The sequence below is a fragment of the Diadema antillarum genome, unplaced genomic scaffold, assembly GCF_040938485.1.
Source record: "Diadema antillarum isolate AM-2024a unplaced genomic scaffold, OU_Dant_1.0 seq00001323_RagTag, whole genome shotgun sequence".
NCBI classification, from domain to species: Eukaryota; Metazoa; Echinodermata; class Echinoidea; order Diadematoida; family Diadematidae; genus Diadema; species Diadema antillarum.
In genome coordinates this window covers 543988-570823 of record NW_027272094.1, presented here as the reverse complement: position 1 = coordinate 570823, position 26836 = coordinate 543988, and the positions used below count along the sequence as shown (strand labels likewise).

At 35.8% G+C, this 26836-nt stretch overlaps 3 protein-coding genes across 3 annotated transcripts; 2 read left to right on the top strand and 1 right to left on the bottom strand.

Annotated features, from left to right (window-relative positions):
• Window positions 1–832: 832 nt before the first annotated feature.
• On the top strand, window positions 833–3059 carry LOC139708272 (uncharacterized). Its single transcript, XM_071620243.1, has 3 exons — window positions 833–953; window positions 1880–2074; window positions 2947–3059. Exons 1-3 carry the CDS (start codon window positions 933–935, stop codon window positions 3037–3039), a joined length of 309 nt encoding a protein of 102 aa, XP_071476344.1. The 5' UTR covers window positions 833–932; the 3' UTR covers window positions 3040–3059.
• A 537-nt stretch (window positions 3060–3596) lies between these two features.
• LOC139708258 (uncharacterized) lies at window positions 3597–9700 on the top strand. The gene is made up of 2 exons (XM_071620232.1): window positions 3597–3701; window positions 9275–9700. Exons 1-2 carry the CDS (start codon window positions 3603–3605, stop codon window positions 9509–9511), a joined length of 336 nt encoding a protein of 111 aa, XP_071476333.1. The 5' UTR covers window positions 3597–3602; the 3' UTR covers window positions 9512–9700.
• A 7397-nt stretch (window positions 9701–17097) lies between these two features.
• LOC139708257 (uncharacterized) lies at window positions 17098–23095 on the bottom strand. The gene is made up of 5 exons (XM_071620231.1): window positions 22970–23095; window positions 22300–22530; window positions 21099–21245; window positions 20274–20384; window positions 17098–18626 (listed from the first exon to the last, which is right to left on the bottom strand). Exons 1-5 carry the CDS (start codon window positions 22988–22990, stop codon window positions 18381–18383), a joined length of 756 nt encoding a protein of 251 aa, XP_071476332.1. The 5' UTR covers window positions 22991–23095; the 3' UTR covers window positions 17098–18380.
• Between the last annotated feature and the right edge of the window lie 3741 nt (window positions 23096–26836).

The following is a 26836-nucleotide window of genomic DNA, read 5'->3' as shown; positions in this document are numbered from 1 at the left end:
CTTTATTTTTTTCAAGCATACATCCTGTCTTTGATTATGCAGCGCTGCGATGATATATTTTTATGCTGTGTTTATTAGATGTATTGCTCAAAGTGTTTTAGTCCGTTGTCTCTCTTTCATGCTCTTTTAGAAAAAAAAAGTGACTTTCAGTGGCCGTGTTCGAAAGACGGTGAGGACATTGTTTTCTTACACATCTACTGCTAAAACTAAAACTAAATTAAAAAGATGAAACATGTACATGTATCTACGAATGTACGCGTTTTGTTTTTATAAAAGGAACAGACAATTTGCAACTATTAATTTCATACTTGTTTCATTTCCCCTTTGAACTCGTCTTCACAGCATTGCTACTTTTAAGAAGAAAAAGGCATAACGTCTGCTGCAATTGCGTCATTGGACACGTGGATAATTCCCCTTTATTGTCTTTATCTCCCAACGTTTTCCTCACACAGTTAGCTTCCTCGAAAAGAGTTGTGCCAACGCATGGCATTAACAAAAATTTCAAAAGATCTTACAAAAACAAGTACTGACAAGGACAACAAACCAAAATGACCTTAATGAAAAAATTGCAAAACCAAGTAAAAACAATTAGTTCAAATGATTAGTGCACGAAATGATGCCCAGTTACATCATTATGCGGGGAGCTTTGATAATGTAACCAATCTTGGCATGGCATTCAAAACAAACATTACTTCGTTATCTATGCACTCCGTGCCGACCAATCCAAATTGCTCTGGGCGTAACGCTATCTGCGCTGCATGAAACCACGCCTCCATTGTTTACGATAAATAGCGTAGATTAACCACTGGCTAAACATTAGGCTTCGAACTCCGGGAAGAGAAGCTCGCACCAATTCAAAAGTCCGTCGATTGAAACGTTTTCAACTTTGACATCCACTGATAGTCCTCCTCCATCTTTCTTTGCCTTCAACTATGGACAAGTCAGCACTACTGGTGAGTACATCATTTTTTTATAGTTAGCTTAGCACTAGATAGCAGTGTAATTAAAGTGGGCAAATATAAAAGATTACTTGATTATTCGATGATTAGATTATTGTCAAAAGATTTATCTATTGTGGTTTGCCTTAACGCCGAAAATGGGAGATTAATCGTTATACGAATAGCAATAGTATATCATCTCCAATTCAGATAGTATTCAATTTTCCCCGATTGAAGGGGCACAACGCTTCGCTACGGATATTCGTTGCTAATCAGCCGTTGATTACAAAAAGAAAACGTTCATAACGTAACAGACAAGAATTGTATCCTTCAGCATTAAGTTCTCTTCACTTCACTTTTAAAGGAAAAGAAAAAGAATCTTAAAGAACTATTCTCAACATCAACCATTGAGAGAGTTGATTCAGCTTTATCGAAATAAAAGTCACTTTAGAATCTTGGCAGGCTTCTCTTAAAAGTAAACTTTAAACTCTGGTGGAACGTGGCAAATATCAAAGGCTTATCAGAGCCCCTTTATGAATGTATTGATTGTTATGTATTCCTTTTTGTCTCTCAACTTTCTTTGCCCTATACTGTATGCATCTATAGAAATGCTTCTTTCATCCCTGATCATTCTTCAGTGATTGTGCTTCTTGCTATTTCACTACGTACATTAAAAAGCAAAAAGAAAGTTCCTCTTAAATTAATGTTTAAGCGGAGAGATCTTGACAATTCCCACAAGTTTTTCTTTACCTTAACTATAATAACTAAAGGAGGTTTTTAGACTTTCAAGTCCCCCCCCCCCCCCCAAAAAAAAGACCATACTGTATTTCAGCTGACACCGAAGTAAACTTGACTACGAAAATGAAAACAACTCAACCACTGATTCAAAGGTCGAATATGATATCCTAGCCATTTTCGCTCTCTATACCTACGACCTGCAGTTCGACAATGAGGCAACCCTCAAAGTGTCACGTGTGCGATCCTGCACTGCGATCGTGATCGCAGCCCTGCTGGTGGCCGGCGCCATCGCAGTCGCGCTCATCATCCGCAGCGACCACCGGGTGACAACCATGTGTCCGACCTCTGAATTGGGACAAGACGGAAGGTCGTCAAACAGGATCATGGACACTGACGTGGTAAGGAAGTGATATTTCTCGGTTATTATTGTCAGAGATACTAATGATGATAATATCAATGATACTACCACAAATATTGATATCTGTAGGACTTAAATTGAAATTAAAGTATCATTATGCTACAAGCATTTAAGCATGCAATTTAAAGGAAACCAGAACGTAAATATAAATGTGGATTTAGTGAAAGCAGCAATATTAGTAGGCATATCAGTGAAATTTTGAGGAAAATTAAACAATTGAACAATGAATGAATGTTTCAAGTTTCGTAGTAATCCTCACTGTATTAAAGATGGATACTACAGTTCATGACGTCATTGTGTACGAAAATATACAAAATATGCAAGGAGAGTTCCGATAAACTTCATTCGTCATGAAAGGTTTACAGATTCCTTCGACTTGATACTGACAAATATGTGATTGTAATAGCATTACCCTTGCCTTCAAAAAGAGGTAGGTCAAGTACTCTTTTATTTCCTATAAAAAAAAAAATAAGTGGAAATAATGTGTCGAATTGTCTTTGTGTTCCAAGTGTTGTTGTCCATAGTGGCGTTATGAACTGTTACTGTAGTGGTCTCCTTAACTAGTGATGATGGCATCTAACTTTGAAAAATGCATAACTTTTGAATTTATTGTCAAATTTTCCTAAAACCTTCACTGATGTGTTCTACTCTACTTGCTTTTATCACCCAATCCACATTTTATTCTAGGTTTTGGCTTCCTTGTTTGAAATTGGTACGGATTCCATTAGATTTCATCCGACTTTAAATAATTTAAAAAAACATAATTGTAACAATAGCTTACTTTGTTATTTTTCGTTTTGTTTTTTCTCTTAAATCACGACTCCTGTGTTTCTGTCATCAATCTCTACCAAGGTCAGAGACCTGGAACTCCGAGACGAGGCTGGTGAAACGGCTTCCGAGGCACTGACTTACAACAGCGCCCTCAATACTGTTCTTCTGAACTAACCGGGCAACTTCAGCGTGGGATCGGCAGCGACCATCGCGATTGACTTCGATCGTGTGAGTCCTTCTGTTGATGACAACTATTGATGATTGATAAACATAATTTATTGGAATAATCTTTGCGTATTTCGCTAAACTTTTTTTTTCAAAGGCATCCTGTTTGTCATACAAATTCGACAGTAATGTTAAAAACACTTAGACAACATGTATTAAGTACCTAGACAGAGGACAACAGTCAAAGGTGAAAATTGTCAAATAACATTTATTTTCCTGTCTTCCTTGTCAAATATCACTTCGTTCTTTTGGCTTTTGGTTTTTGATGGCATATTCGTAGAGATATGGATCTATGAGTTTCTTAACATGACTTTGCATACTTGATAAAGATTCTAGATATTAGGCAAAGAATCGTATAATTTATGTGTCATTTTCTCGTATAGCGTTCCTCAAAGGATTTCAACCCTGTAAACATTCAGGAAGGCATTTCGTCCCAACGATGTTTGTTTGGTTCATTACATTGCATATTTTAAAATATTACTCCACAATGTCTGTTTCAGTCTGTGGTTGTAATGAGTTTCCATGAGGACCAGACGTGCTTGGTTTTCGCCCTACAAGAACAGACAGCAGAGACGATCAAGGCCTTGGTGCGCAACGACCAACAGCACCAGGTGAGTGGTGGTATCGGAAGCTGACACATTATGAAAAAGTTTCAGAAAATTAAATGTTTTATGATAATGACTGCAATAATACCAATGATGACGTGTATCAAAATAGTAATGATGTCACCAGACAAAATAACTGAAGTCATACTGAAGATAATATGTAACTTTGTCAAAAGAAAAAAAGACAGAATAGTCATAATAATTATTATCAAAGATGACTGATGATTGACGTTTGCAAAAAGTTGAATACCTACAGCCACTACAGTGTTACCACCTGGTTTTCGCATGTACCCACAAAGTTCCAAGGTACATCGTAAATAAAGAATCCTGTCTGATGAAGAAATTCACATCAAAGTCGTAGTGTCGCTGGGGGTCATTTGCATACAGAAATTTTATTGGAGAAAGGAAGTAGCGATATTTCAAGGCTCTCAGTTTTTGTCATTGTTTTTCTTATTCCCTTTGTCAAGCGGTTAATTCACTAGTATAATTCAACAAAGGGTACAGGGGTAAAAATTTGTTTTTACTCCAGACGTTTACTCGTACATAAGTATATTAGTCCAGCGGATATAGAAAAAATCATGCACTTAATGGTAAAAGCACCATATTTGGTACACATGTACATGATGCCAATACAAGTCATTTCTGATATGGAAGCCACTCTGATTCTCCCTTTGGCGGCCGTGGCGGCCATTTTTCAAAATGGCCGCCATGTGATATAGCAATGCTGTGTATTTTGGAAACTATAAGTCCGATTGTCGTGATTCTTGTACCAAAGTATAGGTTTTGAGGGTCAAGGATTCCAATGAAATAATTTTTGAGAGGATAAAACCATGGCAACCTACTTATTGGCGGACATTTTGAAAAAAAAAATATGGCCACCATGCTACAGATATAACATATCCTTAAAACGTATGGACAAAGGGTCATGACTCTGGTACCAACTTATATGTTTTTGGGTCAAGGATTCTGATCATCTGTAAGTGAATATGAATCGTTTCATCCTACGTTTTGGCGGCCATTTTAATAGATATGGCTGCCATACAACAGATGATGAATATTGTATATCTTCGAACTCAAATGATATATAATCACGATTCAAGTGTAAAAGTATAGTTTTTGGGTGAAGGTTTTCAATATAATGATGTTTTAGCAAAGTGAATAGGTTCATCACATCCTTTGTTTTGGCGGCCATTTAATAAATAGCTAACGAGTGTTATGAAAGCGGGATGCCCATTTTGGATTGATTCTGGTGTAAACGTTTCTTTTAGGGGTCAACAATTACTTGTTCACCCATTTTTAGTATTCTAATGTGGGACATCTGGGCATAGTTAACTTTGTAAGCATTTTGGAAAATATGCTCAACTTCCTTTATAGGATTTCTGTGTGTACAGTGTATGTGAAAAACATGATCTTCACAATTTCATGTCTGAAGTACATATTAATCAAGATTATATATTTTCTAGAAATATAGACTCTCGCTTTCTCTGGTCCCTGGACTATGGAATGAAAATCATAGTTTTCAACCAATTAGTACATCTGTTTTCTTTGGAAAAATGACACTAAGTGTGAGAAAACTTCTAAAACTTCTTGGGTCACTTACATCAAATGTAAACACACTATATGTATGTCTATAAAATCCATGATTGACCAGGCTGTTCTGATACTTATAACTACACTGAATCTTATACATCAAACGATAAAGTAAATAGTGGCAGTGGGCAGTTCCTTCTGGTCCTATACGGGTAGAAAGACGTCCCCGCCCTCCACGAGTCTCCCGCTTCCTTGCGGGCAGTTTTTTGGTTAATCAAAGGCTAGGGAGTAAACCTTATCCAAATCCGGAGCGGAACCCCTAAGGCGGTTAGGTGTTGTAGTTCATCATCTCTCCGGCAAATATAATAGGTATTATACAATACATCTTTATAGGTTTACATCTACTGTGTTGCTATAATTTTCGCGTACACAAATTTTCGCGAATTGCCGCTGTCACACATTTTCGCGAGTGGTTAAATTCGCGATTGGGGGACCAGAGAAAATATGAAGTGGCAAAGAAAGTGTGAATTTTCAACTTACTAGCAAATAAGAATGATACTAGTTATACACTGCATGAAAAAAAAACTTACCAAACTCTGCGAACTAGTAACTTAGAATTCAACATTTTTGAAGTGGTTAAGTCCATCGCGCTAGATTTCTGACGAGTGGTCCTCTTGCGATAATGGATTGGCTCTCTACAGTATTCGTAAGTAGACGTGGACGTGCGTAAACAAGCTTAGCCAGTATGGTCTGTTCGGTAAGCCGTGACATGGTATACTAGTAATGAAATGTTCGTATCATCAAGGCAAGGGATTCATTTTGAAAGGTAATATTTTCGCGTGTTGTTAATTTCGCGAATAGCTCCCGACTCGCGAAATTCGCGAAAATAAAACCCCCGCGAAATATATAGCGTATACAGTAATTGTCATTTGCAGCTCCAAATGAGTCTACTAGCAAAATATAAACTACAAGAAAAATTATGCTAGTATATGAATTTAAGGAAAACCTCAAAGAAATACAAATTTTTAGGTTCATAATTATTGGAAGATAAAACTGCAGAATAAAATATTCAGTAAATCGATCTTACTTACCGGCACCAGTAGAAATACTGAAGACGTTCTCTAAAGCGCACCTGCATCTATCTATGCATTCACGTTCATCACCGCTCAGCAATATGTGATCAGGAACAATAATTGTTTTGGATTGTCATAGCTAATTCGATTCCTTCATATGATTCCTTATAATTTTGTGTTACAATTTTGACAAGGTCATACTATGAAATAATGAACAAGAACTGAAAACAAACATTAGAAATCAGTAGGTCTTATAAGACTGCAATAATCATGTCTTTGTGGCTGGAAACTATGACTGTACACTAATTGCACTCTCCTGTCTATGCATCCAAAATTGGGGGGAAAGTCTTCTATTCCATTCTCACCATTTTGTTCTACCTTTGATATTCAACATGATTATCTTTAGTATTCCAGGTATGCAACAATTGTACTTTAAATATGTGATGTTCAATACCTACTTGAATAGTGAATGTGATAGAGGTATGGTCAACCAACAGCAATCAATGAACAATAAAGAACTAAACGCCGTAACGACATAGGAGGTTCATTTACTAATAATAGGTGAACGATTCTTGTCAATGGGACAATACATATGGCAAGTGAGGGTGTATATATAATGCATACAGGGTGGCCCCTCAGAAAATGGAAACGAATATTTTTCCAAAACCAAAACGAAATTGTCCAATTTGGTTGACTACTTTTCTTTCTAGACATTTTTTTGTTAATCATTAATTTCTTACTTTATTTTATCAAAGCTCAGCAACGGAGACTACCCAACAATTGAAGGTCAATTTTCGACAATAATCCTATTCAAGCATTCCATATTGTGATGTGCGGCCTCAATTCTTTGTTAGTCTCCCAAGTGGCTTTCGTTCAATGCTGAAATTTGTTGAATTGAGCTAAGAAATTTACGCTCGACCCGTCTTTACAAAAACATCTGTAGAATGAAAACTACTCAACCAAATCGGATGATTTTGGTTTCATTCTTCTTCTAGATAAATTCTCTACAACTCTTATGTCATTCATTTTGGCATCAAAGTAATGCAAATGTGCAGATATTTGCATTTATTCTAGGCCACACTGTATATAATGTGTGTGTGTGTGTGTGTGTGTGTGTGTGCATACTCTATGTAGTGGGGCAGTCATATTTATCAAAATGGACATGAAAACGAAATGTGTTAGTTCTATTCATCAACAAATGCTTGTTTAATATCATTGACCACAATTAGTTTCAAAGACGTACAGTATTGTATATATTGCGGTGGCCATATTTTAAAATGGCAGCCAAAACATAGGATGTGATGGTTGTATACACGAAAAGATGTATCCGTTTAAATAATTGAACCTCAAAAACATATTTTTGTACCAGAATCATGAAGATGCATCCATTGGTTTTAAAGATATATGAATAGAATGTAGAGCGGCAGCCATGTTTAACTGGAGGGAGGCCATATTTATTAAATGGCCGCCAAAACAAAGGATGTGATGAACCTATTCACTTTGCTAAAACATCATTATATTGAAAACCTTCACCCCAAATCTATACTTTTACACTTGAATCGTGATTATATATTCACAGAGTTCGAAGATGTACAATATTCATTATCCGTTGTATGGCAGCCATATTTATTAAAATGGCCGCCAAAACGTAGGATGAAACGATTCATACTCGCTTACAGTTGAATTTATCAGAATTCTTGACGCCAAAAACATATAAGTTGGTATCAGAGTCATGACCCTTTGTCCATACGTTTTAAGGATATGTTGTATCTAGCATGGTGGCCATATTTTTTTCAAAATGTCCGCCAATAAGTAGGTTGCCATGGTTTTATCCTCTCAAAATTATTTTATTGGAATCCTTGACCCTCATAACCTATACTTTGGTACAAGAATCATGACAATCGGAAGTTTATAGTTTCCAAAATACACAGCATTGCTATATCACATGGCGGCCATTTTGAAAAAATGGCCGCCACGGCCGCCACAGGCAGAACCAGAGTGGCTTCCATATCAGAAATGATTTGTATTGGCATCATATACATGTGTACCAAATATGGTGCTTTTACCATAATGTGCATGATTCACCCTATATGTGCCCTATATCCGCTAGACTATATTGCCATTTCTTTTCTTATTATCGAAAACATCGACAAATATCGAATCCTGGGTTCAGGGTAACATGTAAAAGAACATGATAGGACAACATAATTTTCATGTTTTGCTTCAAATTACCATTATTCTTTCCATTCATCTTTATCTGCGTGTTGGAACTTTTTAATGGCCCTGCCGCTCTGTTTGGTTTTTGTTTGTTGTTGTTGTTGTTGTTGTTGTTGATGTTGTTTTATTACATGGGGTCTTAGGAACGTTTTTTAACGTGTGCACATGTGTGTGTGAGGGGGGGGGGGTTGATGCCTGCTTAAGGCAGAGTTTCCTTTTATGAATACCGGTAAATATTCCAACTCCACAGATTGTGAGGGGGTTGGAGATGGTTTCTAATTTTGTCAGGTGTTTAGTCCCGTTTTTTTAGTGTTTAAGTGTACGGGAGGGGTTATATCTTCCGCCACCTACCTCCCCTCCCCCACCCCCACCCTAAACTCCGGCTCCGTCGTCCATGATTTGCTACATGCTACATGCTACATGTGACTTGAACATTCTTGTACTGAAATACACTGCATAAAAGTATTGCAAATCATATGGTAATTTAAGAAAACAAAATGTAATTTCTTTGATTCCGTCAGGAGACCAAAAAGGGGGTACAAAACATTAACATTTTTAACGAAACAGATATAAAACAACCAACCAAAATTGAAACATCTCCCTTCACACCATTAGTTGCATAATCACCCTACAACCCATCTATTCATTGTACATCAAGTAGTACGAAGGAATACATAAATAGAAAATGTTTGTTTCAAATTGTTGTTGCGATTTTTTTTTCATAAAGTCGTATGAATGATTGTTTCACAAAAATGACAGGTCATCAACATTGTGTCAGATACGGCAATGACTATGTATGACGTAGTTGGAGAGATTCCAGACGGCTACTTCCAGAATTCAAATGGACCAATCATCCGCGGACTCTGCTCCGGCCGTCCTGCGCAGTGGATGGCGGTTAAGGCTAACTCTGGGCATGACTTGCAGAAGAGGGGATGCTCTGTTCAGTGTGGCTATTTTGGAGGCGTATGGGGGTGCAGGGTCGTATGCAGATTTTGAGATGGTTTTGCACCCATTCAGCTGATATGACGGTTTCAGCTGGAGTTGATATAATTGTATACTAGTATATAAAGTACCATATAGGCTACTCAGAGATATTCAAGGAAATTGTTGTTAAAACTTAAGAAGAAATATACTGTTCGTTGAAATAATAAGTGATTAAGATAGCAGCTGCTGTTGGTAACATGCTGTATCCTGTCTGTGAAATTAATATATTGCATGCGGTAGCATCATCTCTATTGGATATGCAAGTTAGTCCTCTATCAACCAAGGTACCATTTTAACTTTCAGGAAACAAAGACAACGAAAAAAATTCTTCATTTCAGCTACAACCCTCATAATTTTTTTTTTCAAATTTGCAGTGCATCACTAAGATTTTAAAACAGCCTGCATTTCTTTATGTTAAGTTGGATTTGAAATTGAAGTGCGACAAGGTGTATCATATTTCTTATGTGTTAAATTTCCGTGCATGGAAACGTTAAAGTAATGTAAGATCTAGGCGTGTCTTTGATCTGGCAACCCCCGCCCTTTTGTTCTTAGGACTATTTTGTATTGTCTTTTGTTATACATGTACATGTACATATATGAAGTTATTGTTAAAGGATACATTGCGATTATCTTTTTGTGTCATGAAAAGACAAAATGTTTCCGTACAGGAATAATCGTTGTAGTACGATATCTCTTTGATTTTATGAACAAAAAGTGGAAATAAATTCAAGTCAATTAATTAATTAATTAATTAATGCATGAAGTGTATTTCTGTTAAGTGTTTTTTTCTTGTTTTTTTTTTTTGCTTGGTTTATTTGAGTCGATAGCTTTCTATATATTCAGTACAATATACATCCAGAAACCATCACTTACTAAAACTAAAGATTTTGTTTTCAAAATAGGGCAAAGGCAAAACAAAGCAAAATCAAAAAGGCTTACTTTTTTAATACAAATAAGAGCACTGAATTTAGCACTCTGAAGTGATTTTTTTAGCTAATATCACACACACTGCAATAAGAACTTTAAAATAAAACATTCTGTATACGCCCTATACTACATACAAGTTTCGGAACTCTCTACAGAGTTGATTTTACAATGTTCAACTATGACAGACTAAAAAACCGTACCACACTATTTTCCTACGCAATGATAATTCTCCGTATGACGTTCTCCGTATCAAAGCTGTTTATTTTTCCCTACTCTGATTATAAAGAACACCCATTGCGTGATTAGGTTTATAAAGAACCATACTGATGGAGGATAATTGAAAATTAAATACATACATTTATACATACACATAAACACACAGACACACACACACACACTCAAATGAATTTTCCGTCATCATATCGCACGAGGTTCCTTCTTTAAAGGACAAGTTCACCTTCATAAACATAAGGATTGAGAGAATGTAGCAATATTAGTAGAACACATCATTGAAAGTTTGAGGAAAATCAGACAATCCGTTCAAAAGTTATGAATTTTTGAAGTTTTTGTGCAGTACCCGCTGGATGAGAAGACTACTGCAGTGTATGAGTAACTTAGATGTCACATGCGTACAACAATATAAGGAAAATATAAAGAGAATTTCACAAAATTCCATCTTTTGAAAAAAGTACAAATTCCCCTGACTCGTTACCGACAAATGTTATGGGTAATATTATTCCCCCTGCATTTACAAAGAGGCAAGTGAAGTGCTCTTTTATTATGCGAAAAAAGTGAAAATATGTTGAATTTCTTTTACATTTTCTTTATATTGTTGTACGCATATGACTCACAAGCTGTAGTAGTCTCCTCAGCCAGCGGTTCCAACACAAAAATTAAAAAAAAAATCATAACTTTTGCATCGATTGTCCAATTTTCCGCCGGCTTGACTCTACAGTACCCTGTGGATAGGGTGGATATTTATACACTCAGCAAAAAACAAAAAGAAACAAAAAAGAAGTAAATACTTTTTCAAGTTCATACTTCTCATAGAAAATTAGGCTAACGATTAATGTTTCATAAACCATGTTAAAGGTAATTTAATTGACTATCAACCTGGTAGGTCAATAAAAAGGAAAACTTTATACATGAGTGAACACATTCGTTTTTCTCTTCTGAAGCACAAAAGTAGAAATTGCAAAAATGGACAAATTTTCTATCATGCGTATGTGCTGTTCAATGTAACGATGACAACAAAAGATAATTCAAAACAAGAATTAAAAATTAATTTCAGAAATATCCAATAATCTCTATAATGACTTTGTAGCCCGAGAAGATAAATGATTGAGAAATTAAGAATCTTTTGTAAAATGCAAATTCAATGGCATGAAAGAGGCAACATTGACAAAAGTGGTAGAAGTTTCATTATGTTATTTCATATCAAGAACCTTGAACATTATGTTTGAGTGTGAATTTGTCTCATGAATACTTAAATTCCTAAATCAAAAGAATGAAATAAAGAAAGTCTGTTCATTTATCACCTTTGCGGTTTACTCCTTGAGTGTGTCCTTGCGAGTTAGATTCGGCAGAAAACTCTTATTTTTCGCCATTAGTTTCCCACTTTGTTTAGTGTGTGAGGATATAAAGAGACATAAGGGGACGAAAACTTATTTTTGTTATTTCATTCATGTCTCTGTGTTAAGTTGATCTTTTTTGGTATCATTGTCATCTTAAAGGGCTTTTGCAAATGAACGACAAAATGTCAATTTTTGCAATTTAACTTTAGTGTCTTGAAGGATAAATATCATTGTGTTCACTTATGCATGAAATTTCCTTTTGTATTAACTTACCAGGTCGATAGCTAATAAAATAATTTCTAATAATGATTATGGTTTATGAAACAATTATTTTGATCAAAATCTTTTATGAAAAATATGTGCTGGAAAGAGTCTTTGCTTTCTTTTCTTTTCTTTTCTTTTTTTTTTTGATAAGTGTAGATGGACACAAGGAATCGCGCATAATATTATACACATGCGGTTCTACTAATTGGATAAATGTATGTATGTACAAACACACACACACACACACACACACACACACACACATATATCCATTTATATAAATATATACCCCCTGTACAGATAAATACTTTTATGGACAGAGTCAGTTTTGTTTTTGTTGATATTATATATATATATATATATATATATATATATATATATATGTAATATAGATATATATATATATATATATATATATATATGTATATATACATATTATGTATATATCTTTATATATATATATATATATATGTATATATACATATTATGTATATATCTTTATATATATATATATATATATATATATATATATATGAAGAGTTTGTTTGCAAAAACCGATAAGTCCATTTTTGAAGATTTTGAAGTACGGTCTCTGTCATAAAGTACAAAATAATACCTTTTAAATGATATATTGGTCACTACATATAGAGGTACATTTTTGAAGTTATGGTGAAAAGAAGCAAACATTTTTGATTATTCTCAATAGTTTTCTTGACCTTTAATCGCAAATATCTCCATTTGGCAAATATGGACTTATCGGTTTTTGCAAACAAACTCTTCATATATTAGTGACAAGTATTTCACTTCAAAAACAACAACAATGTAGTGAAAATCGGTCAATAATTAGTGTGCTCTATATATTGGTATCCTGCTGAAGCGTTTCCACTGCGTCTCGCCTGTTGGCCTTCAAATGAAGTACATCTTTTCATCCAATCATTGTTTTTACACTCGGTGCCAACAAATCAGGATGCACAGTGGGCGGAAACTTTTCCAAAGTTCACACTTCGCAGGAGAGAGAGAGAGAGAGACAGAGAGACAGACAGACAGACAGACAAACGGCTTTCTCTTCCCTCTCTGGGACGGCGTACTATAGCGCCCTCTGCGTCGCAATGATGACACTCTACCTTCTCGCGTATATCGCCCTCAGAGTCTTTCAAAAGCCATCGTAGTTTACATACTGATAATGCGTTTCACAGATGTATTTATTTCGACTTCCCCTTTTTCAGATTTCAATAGAGGACACTTTCTAGGGAAATTCCCCTTCATCAGCCCCACCTCTCAGATTCTCTCGTCAAGCTGGTATCCTTTATAATCAAAGATTTTTGGATGAATGTTGTGGCCCTGTTGGTTTGTTTTGTTTTGTGGTGTTTTTTTTTTTGTTTTTTTTTTTTTTTGCGGGGGACAAAACACATGTCACTCGCGGATTCCAAACATTGACGTCCTGTGCACATTTTCTGCGACTCACAACGAAAATGTGAGTGATGAACTTCATACTATTTTCAATATTTGGAACGTTTTGCATCTTAGTAAAGAATAATTCCTATAGCAAAGAAAATAAATTGAATACACTGCCCGTGTGTGGCAAGAATTTCGAGCCATAACGTAGAATGATTGATGCGAATAGCGAATATTCGTTCCTTTCTGCAATTGGCACAAAAACATATGGTTTCATCATTAAAGTGAGCACATGAAAATGACATGGGGGGGGAGGGAGAGAACACGACAGAGAGATTATCCGACATTCAGTTTGTAAGTTTATAAGCTGAAAGCTTTAAAGGGATCGTTCAGTTTTGGTTGAGACCTAATTTCAGGTTTCTAACATTTTTTGGTGTGATAATTAGAAACCTCTTATGAAATATGAAAGAGCATGTAATTCTATAAAGAATTCGACGTTTATTTGACGAAAATTGGTTTTTAAATGGCTGAGATATCCAATAAAGAGCGATTCTAATAAAGTGTGGAAACAAACTTTATTACGATCGCTTTATTTTACTTTGTTTTTGGACGTTTCTGTCATTCCAAAACTTTGAATTCCTCTTAAAACGGTGTGCTCTGTACTATATCATAAAACCTATGTTTTCTTGGTATCTCGCAAAAAGTTAAGAGCCCAATTCTCATCTCCACCAATACTGTACCATCCCTTTAATAGTTCCTGTTCGTTAATGGAGTCCGCAATTCATTGGCGGTGAGGTTGCGTTGTAAAGGTTGGGAGGCAATGTAAATTATCACATAATGTAATCGTTCATTGGATACTAGTTCTAAAACACCAAGTGTAAAGAGAGTTTGGCATGCACGTTTATTTATTTAAAACAGGTGACAGTGGGTTGAAAATTAATTTTGTTCAAGTTAAACTAAATTTTGTGCACATAGATGATTGTAAGAATGATATGGACAAGACGAAATCTGGCCCGAATTTGTATATGAAAGGAGTTGTATTTGCCTTTTTCTCCCAAGGATTTTATTCAAAAAGATTTTTTTTTTCTTACAATTAAAATGAACATTAATGCCATGACATTTTCATTTCCGAATGATTTCGTGTAAGTTCCAAGATCCAATCTGAAAACATAATAAAACTTCTCCTGAAAGGGATTGTAAGGACAGCTGAAATGAGGCGGCTGTCTCTCTTGAGACAGAGGGTTGGAATGAGAGCTCATCTGAGATAGTGGTGTATAAGCCGGTAAAGTGGTCGGGGTCATCCCATGAGGCATGCAACCCACGAGTTCGACACTGCATAAATACAGCCCACGAGTTCGCCAGATACAACTCAGGCTTAATTTGTCGGTCTCGTGGGCCTTGTTTGTTTAGTGTCGAACTCGTGGGCTGTATGACTCGTGGGCTGTATAACACGTAGGTTGTATGACTCGTGTTATCGGTCTCATGACGTGTACTCAAGAGGTCACTCCTCGCATTGAACAACCCCATAGAACACCAGCTCGTGCAGCTGAATAGTGGGCTATCCAGCGATGTTCTCAGATGGAAAATGAAACAGCATATACATGATATACATATATGTATATCTAACTTTGAAATGAAAAATCAATCATTCTAGTGATAAGGTTTGGTAGAAACAGTAATCTTTAAGCAGGAAGTCTGCAGAAGCACATGGGTCAAGCTTACTTGGATGTATGAAAAATATTTCAGGTAATGATTGGGCATAGATTGATTCAGCGTTTTTGGCATGGTTAAACTAATTTCTTTGAAGAGATTTCGATGAGTACCATGAGATGTATTGCATTTGGCTAAATAAAAAAAGGGGGACTCCCGGAGACCAACACAGTAGAATCATTATCTGTACCTAAGTCTGATGACTTAACCTTTCTTTATTTTATTGACATTAGTACGAATTATGAAGATATAAATCGATGCTTTTATACAATTTTGTTTGAATGGAATGGCAAACTTGACGAAGTTATTATGTTTAAAACTACTGTGGTATTATAGATAGCAAGTGTATATTAAGAAATTAAAGAAAATGGATATTTGCTGGTGCGGATATCTCTCAAGATATCCATAAATATATCCAGTTTTTGTCCACTGGACACACACGCACACCACACACACACACACACACACACACACACACAAGAAAATCTGTTGATGTGTTCCACTCAGTTTTACTCCAATCATGCAAATATGTCCTAGGCAGTATCAAATTTGCATTTTCCATTAGTGTAGAGTTCACTGTATGTGAGCCATGTGAAATAGTCCCAGGAAAAAAAAAGTTAATTTGTGGCCACAGCACTTTAAATTTTACTAGTATTCAATTTTGTATATTTTTTTTATATCATACGTTACAAACATGACAAATTTATCGTTTATGTTCATATCGTAAATTTCAGGGTCGATATGAACCGCAAATATATTTTCTTTCATATCATTTTTTTGAGAATGGAGCTACAAAAAAAAAAAAAATCCATGGTTCGGGTGATGCAACTTGACTGGACTTTGTCAAAAACGAACTTATCAAAGGTGACGAAATCTGTATGCATTATTCCTGACGTTCAAGATAATGAATGAAGTAAAATTCACCACTTGCTGAAATGCAGCGATAGCAGAACGATTTTGTGTATTCAAATTTTGTTTGAAATGAAGTGAAGGAACAAGAGTGTGCATGTTTTGTTCGTGTCCCATCTCAGTGGAGATTTTTTGTATGTCAGAATTTTGGTTGTGGCTGGTCTATAATGATTATAACATTAAACTTGCAAATCCGAACATATCCGTTGCATTTCATGAGCGTCATATTGGTGTTTAACATCATCATGATCGAGGTAAGAAGAAACGATCATTTACAGACTAGTGCAGAACTGGTTGCGAATTTAAAAAAAGAATCTAAAACTTAATTTCATAGAAAAAGAGATGTATTTTTTTTTTGGGGGGGGGAGAATAGTCAAACATGTCAAAGTATTTATCGAATATCTTTGATTTTGTTAACGTCTGCCAAGTAAGATATTTTGTTATTTAAGAGTATCATTTGACTCTTGTCAATTTAGAATGCAGAACGGAAAAACCCAACAGTCGGTTTTCAGGGTTCTCCACACGCTCACCTGTCCTCTCATGACTGCACGTGATAGCATAAGAATTAATCAAACGGTTCATATCAGAGCCCCCACTCAGTGATCCCCCCCCCCCTCCTCAAAACTTTCAATTGCAAGTCATTTCATGTATCATCCATATGGCCTTCCACCTTTACATAACACCGATTCACAACACAAGAAATCTCTACTCTCCCTCCTTTACACTTGACTTTTCACATTTCCCATCTCTTCTCTCTACAGGACAGTTCATTTTAGGACTACTCACATGATGTACTGCAAACTTCAAAATCGCCATATATTTGTTTTGATTTATCTAGATTTATTTTTCTTCAACATAATTTCACACATGAATCAGAATTTATTTCACACATACTTTAAAAAACATCACTATATAGATTACAATGATTCAATGGAGAAAAAAAGAATGGAACATTGATTCCATTACCAAAATATATTGTATTACCAAATTTGAAAATAATTCCCCAAGAAATCATGCAGAAGAAGGACTGCCACTACAAGCGGATGCTTGAACACGTGGCAGCCCAGGAAACCCATCTACGTATACATATCATTTAGCCAAGCAGAATGGAGGGAAAGAATCTTAGACAACCGAATGTTGATAAGGAAGTGTATATGCGTATATGTTTCTATATTTATTTATTTTTTACTAAAACCCTGTGGAAGCTAGTAGGGTAGAGAGGGAAAAAGGCTTTATACATGTCACGATGGTATAATGCCTGAAAAGCTACAATTCTATAGCAGTGCCATTATTGCAAATTACAAATCCCTTTGTAAACGTTTCAAATCATAAATTGGTGAAAATTATTAAGAGGCCTATTTTCCGTATATGGTTTCATTTATAATCTATCTAATACCAATAAATGTGTATATAGTTAAGATAAACGGGTTTGTTCTCAAATACCGGCAATGCCCTTCATGTGCAGTTATCACGGATAAGTATGACGGATAACATACCAACATGCAACATAACATACCAACATGCAACATAACATTGCGGCACTTTAGATACTAGTCATTGCACATTCATTCGAGACTCTTCAATCTCATTTTTTTAAAGGGGTAGGGAGGGGAGGTATAATCAGTGTCACAAATTACCCCATGTTTTGGTTAATTTCAGCACGAAAACAGGAATATAACGAGCTCAGCTCATTGGCACTAACTATAGCCTACTTTGCGTTGGATTATTTACTAGTAGTAAATAATTCAGTTGAAATGTTGTACAGTTTCGGTAAATCGTGTTTTTGAATACTTCTTGAAATAAAATGATTCTGTCACACAAGCCACTGACCAATCCTGAAATGTTATTTGGCTGTATACTTTTAGTATTTATCTCAGGAACTTACGAAATGCACTTCACTGGAAGAACGCTTCAAGCCTTTGATTTTAACGACTTTCCTACAAACAAATCTACGTTAATTTTCCTTTTCGATATAAAAAAGGGAAAATGATTATGATTATCTATCGTTTGGCTTAGATTAAAAATAATTAGCAATACCTGTGTATTTCTTAGAATAGGGATTTCTATCGAAGAGAAATGTCTCAACTGAAGGTGCTATACCTCTACCAGCACCTCCGATAGCACAATCTGAAACCATTCACATATGCGCAAACGTAAGCACAGAATCTTCCTCTCTCCTGCCTCCCGGACATCTCTTCATCCGTTTCCACCTCCAGCCACAGAGAGGATCGACCGCTGCACATCCCGCGGATGACAGGTCCGTTGGCGGTCTGGAGGTAACCGTCAGGGATCGTTCCAGCGACTCGGTAGTTTCCGGTTCCTGCCTTGTCCGACACCAAGTCGATGACCTGAAAAAAAAAACAGAGTGGTCAACGCAATTAAGGAAAAATTCAAACTTTCCTGGGAAATCAATTCATATATAAAAAAAAATATGCGGAAAAAAAATTAGAAGCACACAACATGTAGTAGTAGTAGTAGTAGTAGTAGTAGTAGTTATTAACTCAATCACCCTTCTGGGGTATGTGAGTAAAAATAAATACATGTAAGATACAAATTGGCAAGAATAACAATCTACATGACAGACTAAACATGCAATGAAGATATATACATGTACATGGAATAGAGATGAATATACGAATACATCAGACTATCTACTTTCTATAACAGGCACTGTGCCTGCAATTCATGTAAGCTAAAAAATCATCACCCTCTAACAGGGTTAATGTATAAGTACTCATAATCACACACAAGCAAATCTTTTCAAAGTTTATCAAAATAATCTACAATTACCTTACAAAACTTTACTAATTTCAACATCACTGTTTGCGTAGAGTGGTTAAATAAAAGATCCATTTTATATACATTAGGTCGTTTCCAAAAAAAAAAAAAAAAATTCTTCATGGCTTGTTTACGATCATTTTCAAATATTGGACACTGAAACAAATAATGAAATTCATCCCGATCTGATTCAGGGAGCAACATTCACATATTCGATCCTCTCGAGGAATATTTGCATACCTTCCAGTCACTATAGGAAGCTTATTATTTAAACATCGAAATCTATAAAAAAAAAAAATCCTATCACATGGATTAAGGTGCACCATATAATCTTCAAACACTAGCTTTTGCTTATATATTCGATACACAATACATTGAGAATTCACATTTATTTCGTTATGCCAAACTTGTTGGCGTGTATCATTCAACCTCTGCGACACAATTTTCTTAAACACAGAAAACTCCATATCTTGTGCTTGGTTATCCCAAATGTATGAAAATCCTAAACTATCAAAAATACTTTTAATCTTCCCAAGCCATGGCAGGATGTAAGTACAACTTTCAAAAAGAGAAAAATAAAACGAATACATTATGCTAGCCAGTTTACCTTGCTTTCCATGAACTATCCTATACCAAAACATAAGCATACGACTTGCAACAATATACTCTAATTTATATCTCCCCAATTCGCCATAAACTATACAGTTAGGGGTCTTCCTATGAACACCAAGAAGACCTTTACAAAATTTCAAATACAAATTTTCAATTTTGCAACAATATACTCTAATTTATATCTCCCCAATTCACCATGAACTATACAGTTAGGGGTCTTCCTATGAACACCAAGAAGACCTTTACAAAATTTCAAATAAAAATGTTCAATCTGTGTTAACTTTTCAAATCCCCATGTGCAATGAGTAAGGGTGCGTTGCTAAGCACACAAAAATACACATGAAAATATATATTTCAGATTATCCTATAGATCAAACATAAAAGGTCCTATAAGATTTCCTTTTTCAACTGATCTGAAGTTGATGCTAATTAGTTCTTAATTGTTATAAACAATGACAGTAGACGCAGAGACAGTTTGAGGGACAAGAACACCTCCCACGACAACCACCGGCATTTCCCGTAATCACGTGAATTATGCCCTAGAGGCTCTCCAATGGGTTTACACACACACACCTACACACACACAACTGCACGAATTTGCATACCTGATTGTGATCATTGCTCCTAATGAGGTTTTTCGTGTCCTCCGCCATTTCATCTCCCAGGGCGAAACCCACGCACGAGTTCTGATCGTGAACATTGATGAACACCACATTCTGCGGAAAGAATATTATATTAAAACAATACAAGATAAAAGAGGATATGAAAACTGAGTAGCATGTAGAATACGACAGAAAGAAAGGCGATTGAAGTGTATCCATGGAGTGTATCAGACATATCACCACACTGAATTATACTTTATTTCGTTTAATATCGTCATGAAAGTATTTCACTCACACAGATTTATAATCTTTATTCACAGCTATTTATGATCAATCATTTTGGCTATCAAACCTCGATTACAAGGTTTGTAACAACTTATTATATATATATATATATATATATATATATATATCTTTAAAGAGAACTTCCCAAGATTCTTCTATAAACGAAGGGGAGGGGAGGAGGGGTTATATGGAACTTTGACCCCTGCCCGCAGCCCCCCCCCCCCCCCACACACACACACACACACATTTACCTACACACAAACAACAACAAAAATCACATATTCTTTCTCATGGAATTTTTGTTCTAAATCATTGTTTTTCTGGATGGGGGCTCACTGTAGTATTCATCCCTTTCATGCACTTATGATAATGATACGATGATACAATTATGTTACGAGCGTCAGTGCAGAAACACAATCTTACAAAGTGGATATTTTCAACTTATCGTATCGCACATTTCCTGCTTGTCATGTAATCACAGTATGTCATGGAAAAAAAAAATCATTTGAAAACAAAAAGGAAGCAGCACGAAATCAAACTCACCCGATCGAAGTCGATGGCGATCGTGGCTGGCGAGCTGCCGCTGAAATTACCAGGAGCGTTGATGAGAACAGTGTTGAGGGCGCTGTTGTAGCTCATGGTTTCTGAGGCAGTCATTCCGTTTCCTCCCCTCAGCTCTAGGTTCCTAGCCTGCAAATCACGTGATCAGTTAACACGTCCTTGACTCTATGGCAATTTGTATGAGCTAGTCGGTTATACAAACTATATTATGGTGTGGCGACTCATGTTTGGTCATGATATTGGCAGGTTCAGCAAACATTATGTGGACACTTTTCAAAGGCAGTCTAATGTGAAACGCAGGAGCAGATGCAGTACGTGCTCCATGTATAGAAGACTCAGAAGCACGAATTAAACGTGTAGTAGAAATCTATAGAAAGATCTTTAACAAGTTTTCTATTACAATCCTATTAGTCACGTCAACATGGAAATAAATAAATGGAGCTATAAGATAAGAATATAGTTTATAAATTAATTTTAGGGTTAATTTCATGCCAGATATTCTTTTTAAACGAGAGAAAGCATAATCATTACAGTCTTGCATAACTTATGTCTATTTTTTTTTAGCTTTTAACTCTCCGTCAAACCTCGCTTGTAATATCGTAATTAATATTTTTAATTTTCATGCGATCCATTAATATGATAATTTTCAAATGAGAATTCTTTAATCTATGAAGGCCTTAAAGAAGGAGTAAAATGATATGCGTGATAATTGAAAAGCTAATTGGATGTTACGACATTCTTGAAAATGTAATTCAATAAAAATGACACTATTACAGGCTCAAGCGCCAAAAATATCTCTTCTTGAAAGTATTTGTAATTTCTCGTAAATGAGCTGATTATCAATCGTTTTTTCTATCTATCTATCTATCTGTCCATCTGAATATGTCTATTCAGCGAGTAAACCACTCCACCGAGTAAACCACGTGCAAAACTTAAAAAGAAGCCCTTATTAAACATAATAACACAAAGACATGAGTGACGTGAATGATTAAATTATCATGTAATCAGTCGTATTTTATCCTCAGCAGAGCAGTAAAGTTGCTATATTAATAGAAAGGCTGTCATCTATATAGCCAGTACGCATATAGAAGCAGAGAATTAAAGAGAATTACGATATACTTGACATATGATTCTATATACATATAATCATTATAGTATCTATGTATGCAAACGATGTACTCACTGCATCATGATCAAGGATCTGATCGTGCGGGCGACCATAGTTAGTTGGTTGCGGACAATTAGGACTCCCCTTGTGGACCACTGCAGTGATTGTGATGGCACCGGCTACAAGTAGAACTGTGATGAGTACAGCGGTACAGGGGATCCTCCACGAGGCGAAACGCGAGGCTTTTGGTGGCGCCGTATCTGCCTCCATCCTGGCGTACGCTGGCAGAGCCGAAGAGCTGTCGTACTAAAGGTAGGCAAAAAAAGAGGGCATTGGGTGTTGGGGTGTGAAAATTGGTGAACAGGAGTGAACTAACGCGCACTGAAAGCCAAAAGATCTGAGATGAATTTACAAGAGCATCGTCGATCTTGTCGTAATCTGTTACTGTTATTGATGCAGCGGTATATCTGTCACTTCATTTTGTCTTCATTTAACAGTTGCGAGGAACAATGTCTATTGTTGGTGATTGTATTGGGGGGAGTGTGGTAAATTCTTTGCAAGATCGTAATGAGGCCGCACTGCACTGAGTTCATACGAAAAAGTTTGTGTAATAACTTGACAAATAATTTTGGATCCAATTAGGACACACAAGTTAAGTAAATTCAATGCCTAATATGATAAGAATGATGAGAATAATCCTGTAGAATTATTTCTATGATGTTACAAGTCAGTCAAGAGAGCTTACCTGTGATCCTGATTTCTCCATGGTGAATTAGTCGTTAAGTTGATGAAAGGCTGTCAGTGGAAGAAGTTGCAAGGTTGACAGTTGAAGGAGTTGGTTGTAATTCTGCTTACCGTCCAGCTGACTGATGAAACGACACTGCAAGTTCACAAGATTTATAACAAAACGATTGGGCGTGGTTTTGCATGATCTCCACCTTCACTCAAAATCCTCGTGCTCTGATTGGTTGAAACCAAATCAATGGAGCGCTCATCTAAATCTGGCTTTCGTTCAATTTGTACTTACGCACTTTTGTTTTGTTTTGTTTTGATTTGTTATGTTCACGGGGGGCTACAAAGGAAAGAACAACTCAAATGCGCCTCCCCTTTTACCTTACTTCCTTGAAATTTCATCATCGTTTGTGGGGTTGTTTTTTTTTTTTTTTTGTCCGGGGTTTGTTTGCTTTTCTCCCTCTCCTTTCGTTCCTCCTTTATCAGAGATTTTTTTTTTATTATTATTATTTGAGTTAACTGAAAAATTCTATGACACGCGTGGTCTTCTCATTTACACTACATTATTATTTGAGTTAACTGAAAAATTCTATGACACGCGTGGTCTTCTCATTTACACTTTCAAGTGTTTTCAAAATACATTATCTTCACAGTATCATATTGTTACCCAACTTTGTTTACACTCTTCCATACCAAACAATTATCTTGCAATGATTTATTAGTGTTACGCGTTACCTTATCCTTTAATGAATAGACGTTTTTGTTTCAAGTAAATATTAGTGTGATGTAAAGGAAATATTAACTAAATCTGTAGAAAAAAATGCACATATTATTATTTCGCTTTTCGAAATTTGATTACGTCGATCTATCTGAGCACGCCCAAATATGAATTCAAGTGCAATTATGCCTCATATTCAGATTGATTGCAATAAAAGTATAAAATCAGATCAGTATGATGTTATAGATTTCATCAAAACAAGACATGAATAAGAATACGGAAATTTGAAACATTTCTTAAGTATGTTCTTATTTAGATACGCTCAAAAAAGAGAGAATGATGAAGTCGTGCCTTCACATCTCTCCAAGTTTTTACTTGTTTTTACACATATCATTCAAATTAAATTCCGTTGTTGAACATTGAGCTACCACAACCTCTTGGGGAGCTGTGGTATAGTGGATAAGACTCTTGACTTTCAATTGGAGGGCCGAGTTCGAATCCAGTCCAGTATTTACGTCCTTGGACAAGATTTGTTTACCTACCATGTCCCTTTCGGCCCAGGTGCATGGGTAGGGTACGTTGCAATGCTTGGGTAGGCCCTATCATAATGGCAGGAGCGTCAGGTATTACGGTGTCAACATTTCTGGATAACAAGATATTATTATTATTATTATTATTATTATTATTATTATTATTATTATCATTATCATTATTAAAGAATTATCATCATTATCATTATTAAAGAATTATCATCATTATCATTATTATTATTACTTATTATTATTATTATTATTATTATTATTATTATTATTATCAGCTTGAACTCCCGCGTTTGCTGCCCTGTTTGCCTTTGATAATCCTCCAAAAAATGAAAAAAAGTACTGTATCCGGGATCCAGACGGTTATCCGGATCACTACCAAAATCTATTAAGTGAATCTGTTCCTTGTGTCATTATCAACTTTTCCTGAATGTTTCAAACAAATCCGTTCGTAACTTTTTTTGAGTTACTTTGCAAATAGATAGGCAGATACATATATACGTACACATACCACAAAGTTAACCAAAGCCGGCAAAAACATTACTTCATTGGCGGAGGTAAAAATGGGGGAGATTTCTGTACAGTTCAACCACAGACTTCTGCGGTGGTGACATCATCACTTCTACCATGTCTGCCGATAGATTTTTAATCAGGATTCATGAAAACATAGAAACTTTAGAATTCCATAACTCCTTAGATATATTTGGGCCTATATATTTTGATCCTTATATCAAAATCAATTTGAGCAAGGTGTGGAATTGCAATTTACATGTTTAAGGTGATAAAATAAAGAAAAACAACAATATATTTTCTTTTCTCTCCGCCATTTCGCTTTTTTTTTTCGTACTTCATTACACAATCACACCCTGCAAGTTTGGTAAAATCCAATGATTTTTAGAACCGTTCGCAGATGAAGTTTATTTCATGTCCTTTATGATCCCTGTGACCTCTGACCTTTGACATCATGACACCAAATTTCATAATTTCTCTTACCTCATTATAAACACAACTTTCAAGTTTAGTGAAATATGTTCATTTGTTCTTGAGTTATCTTGTACATAAATAGACAGGCAGACAGACAAACTAGCAAACGGACAAAAAGACAGACAGATAAAACAGACAAACAGACAGACGGACAAACATAAGGAACCGAAACCATAGCCATTTCACTGTCTCACCATCACTTATGTGCAGCAGGCCTACAGTGATATACTTTGCCCTTCATTTGAATTTTAATGAAGTTCATTGATCTTCACTCTTGACTTCGGCTTTTAATCCTTTCTGCAAGTATTCATATAAAGGCAATTAAAATAAATGTTGTATAGCGCTGATAAAAAGGTTAATATTGTCAACGTTGTTCTTGTCACTCCTCATAACGAAGACAACTTTCTAAACTGTAGCAGATCTTCATTCTGTGAAACATAGTCTTGCTTGTTGAAATAAGAATCACAAACCAAAAATCCTTTATTCATGTAAGGAAACTGTGAAAAACTTTTTTGCTTAGGCGATCTCAATATTTTGACATCTGTGATACACACAGTGTGCCGGACGCGGAACTCCAAAGTTGTCTATACTTTAACTTAACAGTGAATTAATTAGGCACGTGCATGTTGACTTGTGTTGACTTATGATACCCTAATCATCACTTATGTGGCCATAAGAACATCTAATGTGTCATATATCTTATTATATTTTATCCATGTTATTATTATGATTGTTATTAGAGCAACAGAAGACATTGCATGGAAACACGCTAAGTTATGTTTAGTCTAAGTGAAAATTTAATTCAGTGTCTTCTTAAATTAAATTAACATTTTAGCGCTGAATGACATATGATATCGTCAACAGAATCTTGATTTGGAATGTATGGTTGTTGTTTTTTTCGACTTCTTTGGCGTATGCAAGTAATCGCAAGAGATATTTCTATTTCTAACAAATAGCATGGAAAATGTTCCTGTGGGCAAACGCGTAATGATCAGGGTATCAAGATCAACACTGATAGTCAACAAACATTTGCTTTGATTTTCTTTAAAAAAAAAAAAACCTCAATGGAACACTGCTGTTCAATCATCATGAAAGACAAGTTATCCGTGAGGAGTGTATAATTGCGAGTGAAGCTTTCATTGGACTGCACCATGGCATTTCGCAAATAATTGACCATTTGGGAGGGTTTGAGCATTTGAACAAAATACAATATGCGAACATGGCACGCCGTCGATGAGTCGGGCGTGCGAACGAGGCACATATGGAGTTAATTGAAATAAAACACATCACCTTTTGGCACAAATGGGAAAATCCCATCAAAAGTTGGCTGAAACAGCTACAAATACTATCGGAGAGGCACATGTATGTGATAGGTTACACGTTTGAAAGTGAGGGCTTCTAAAACATTTCCTTTTTTTGATAAGCTATGATAACATCAGTGGCTCCTAATTTGGGGGTTTTCGTCGACCTACAGGTGGTAGGGCATGAAGGGAAATCCCCTTCTATGTTTGTTTGTTAATTTTTTGTACCAGTCTCAGACCAGCACATCATCCAGGGTCAGAGCTACTTGGGTCGCTGTACTTTGTAACAAATTTTGATGTCCAGTTTGTTCTGCAGATGGATGGTTTGAATATTCGTG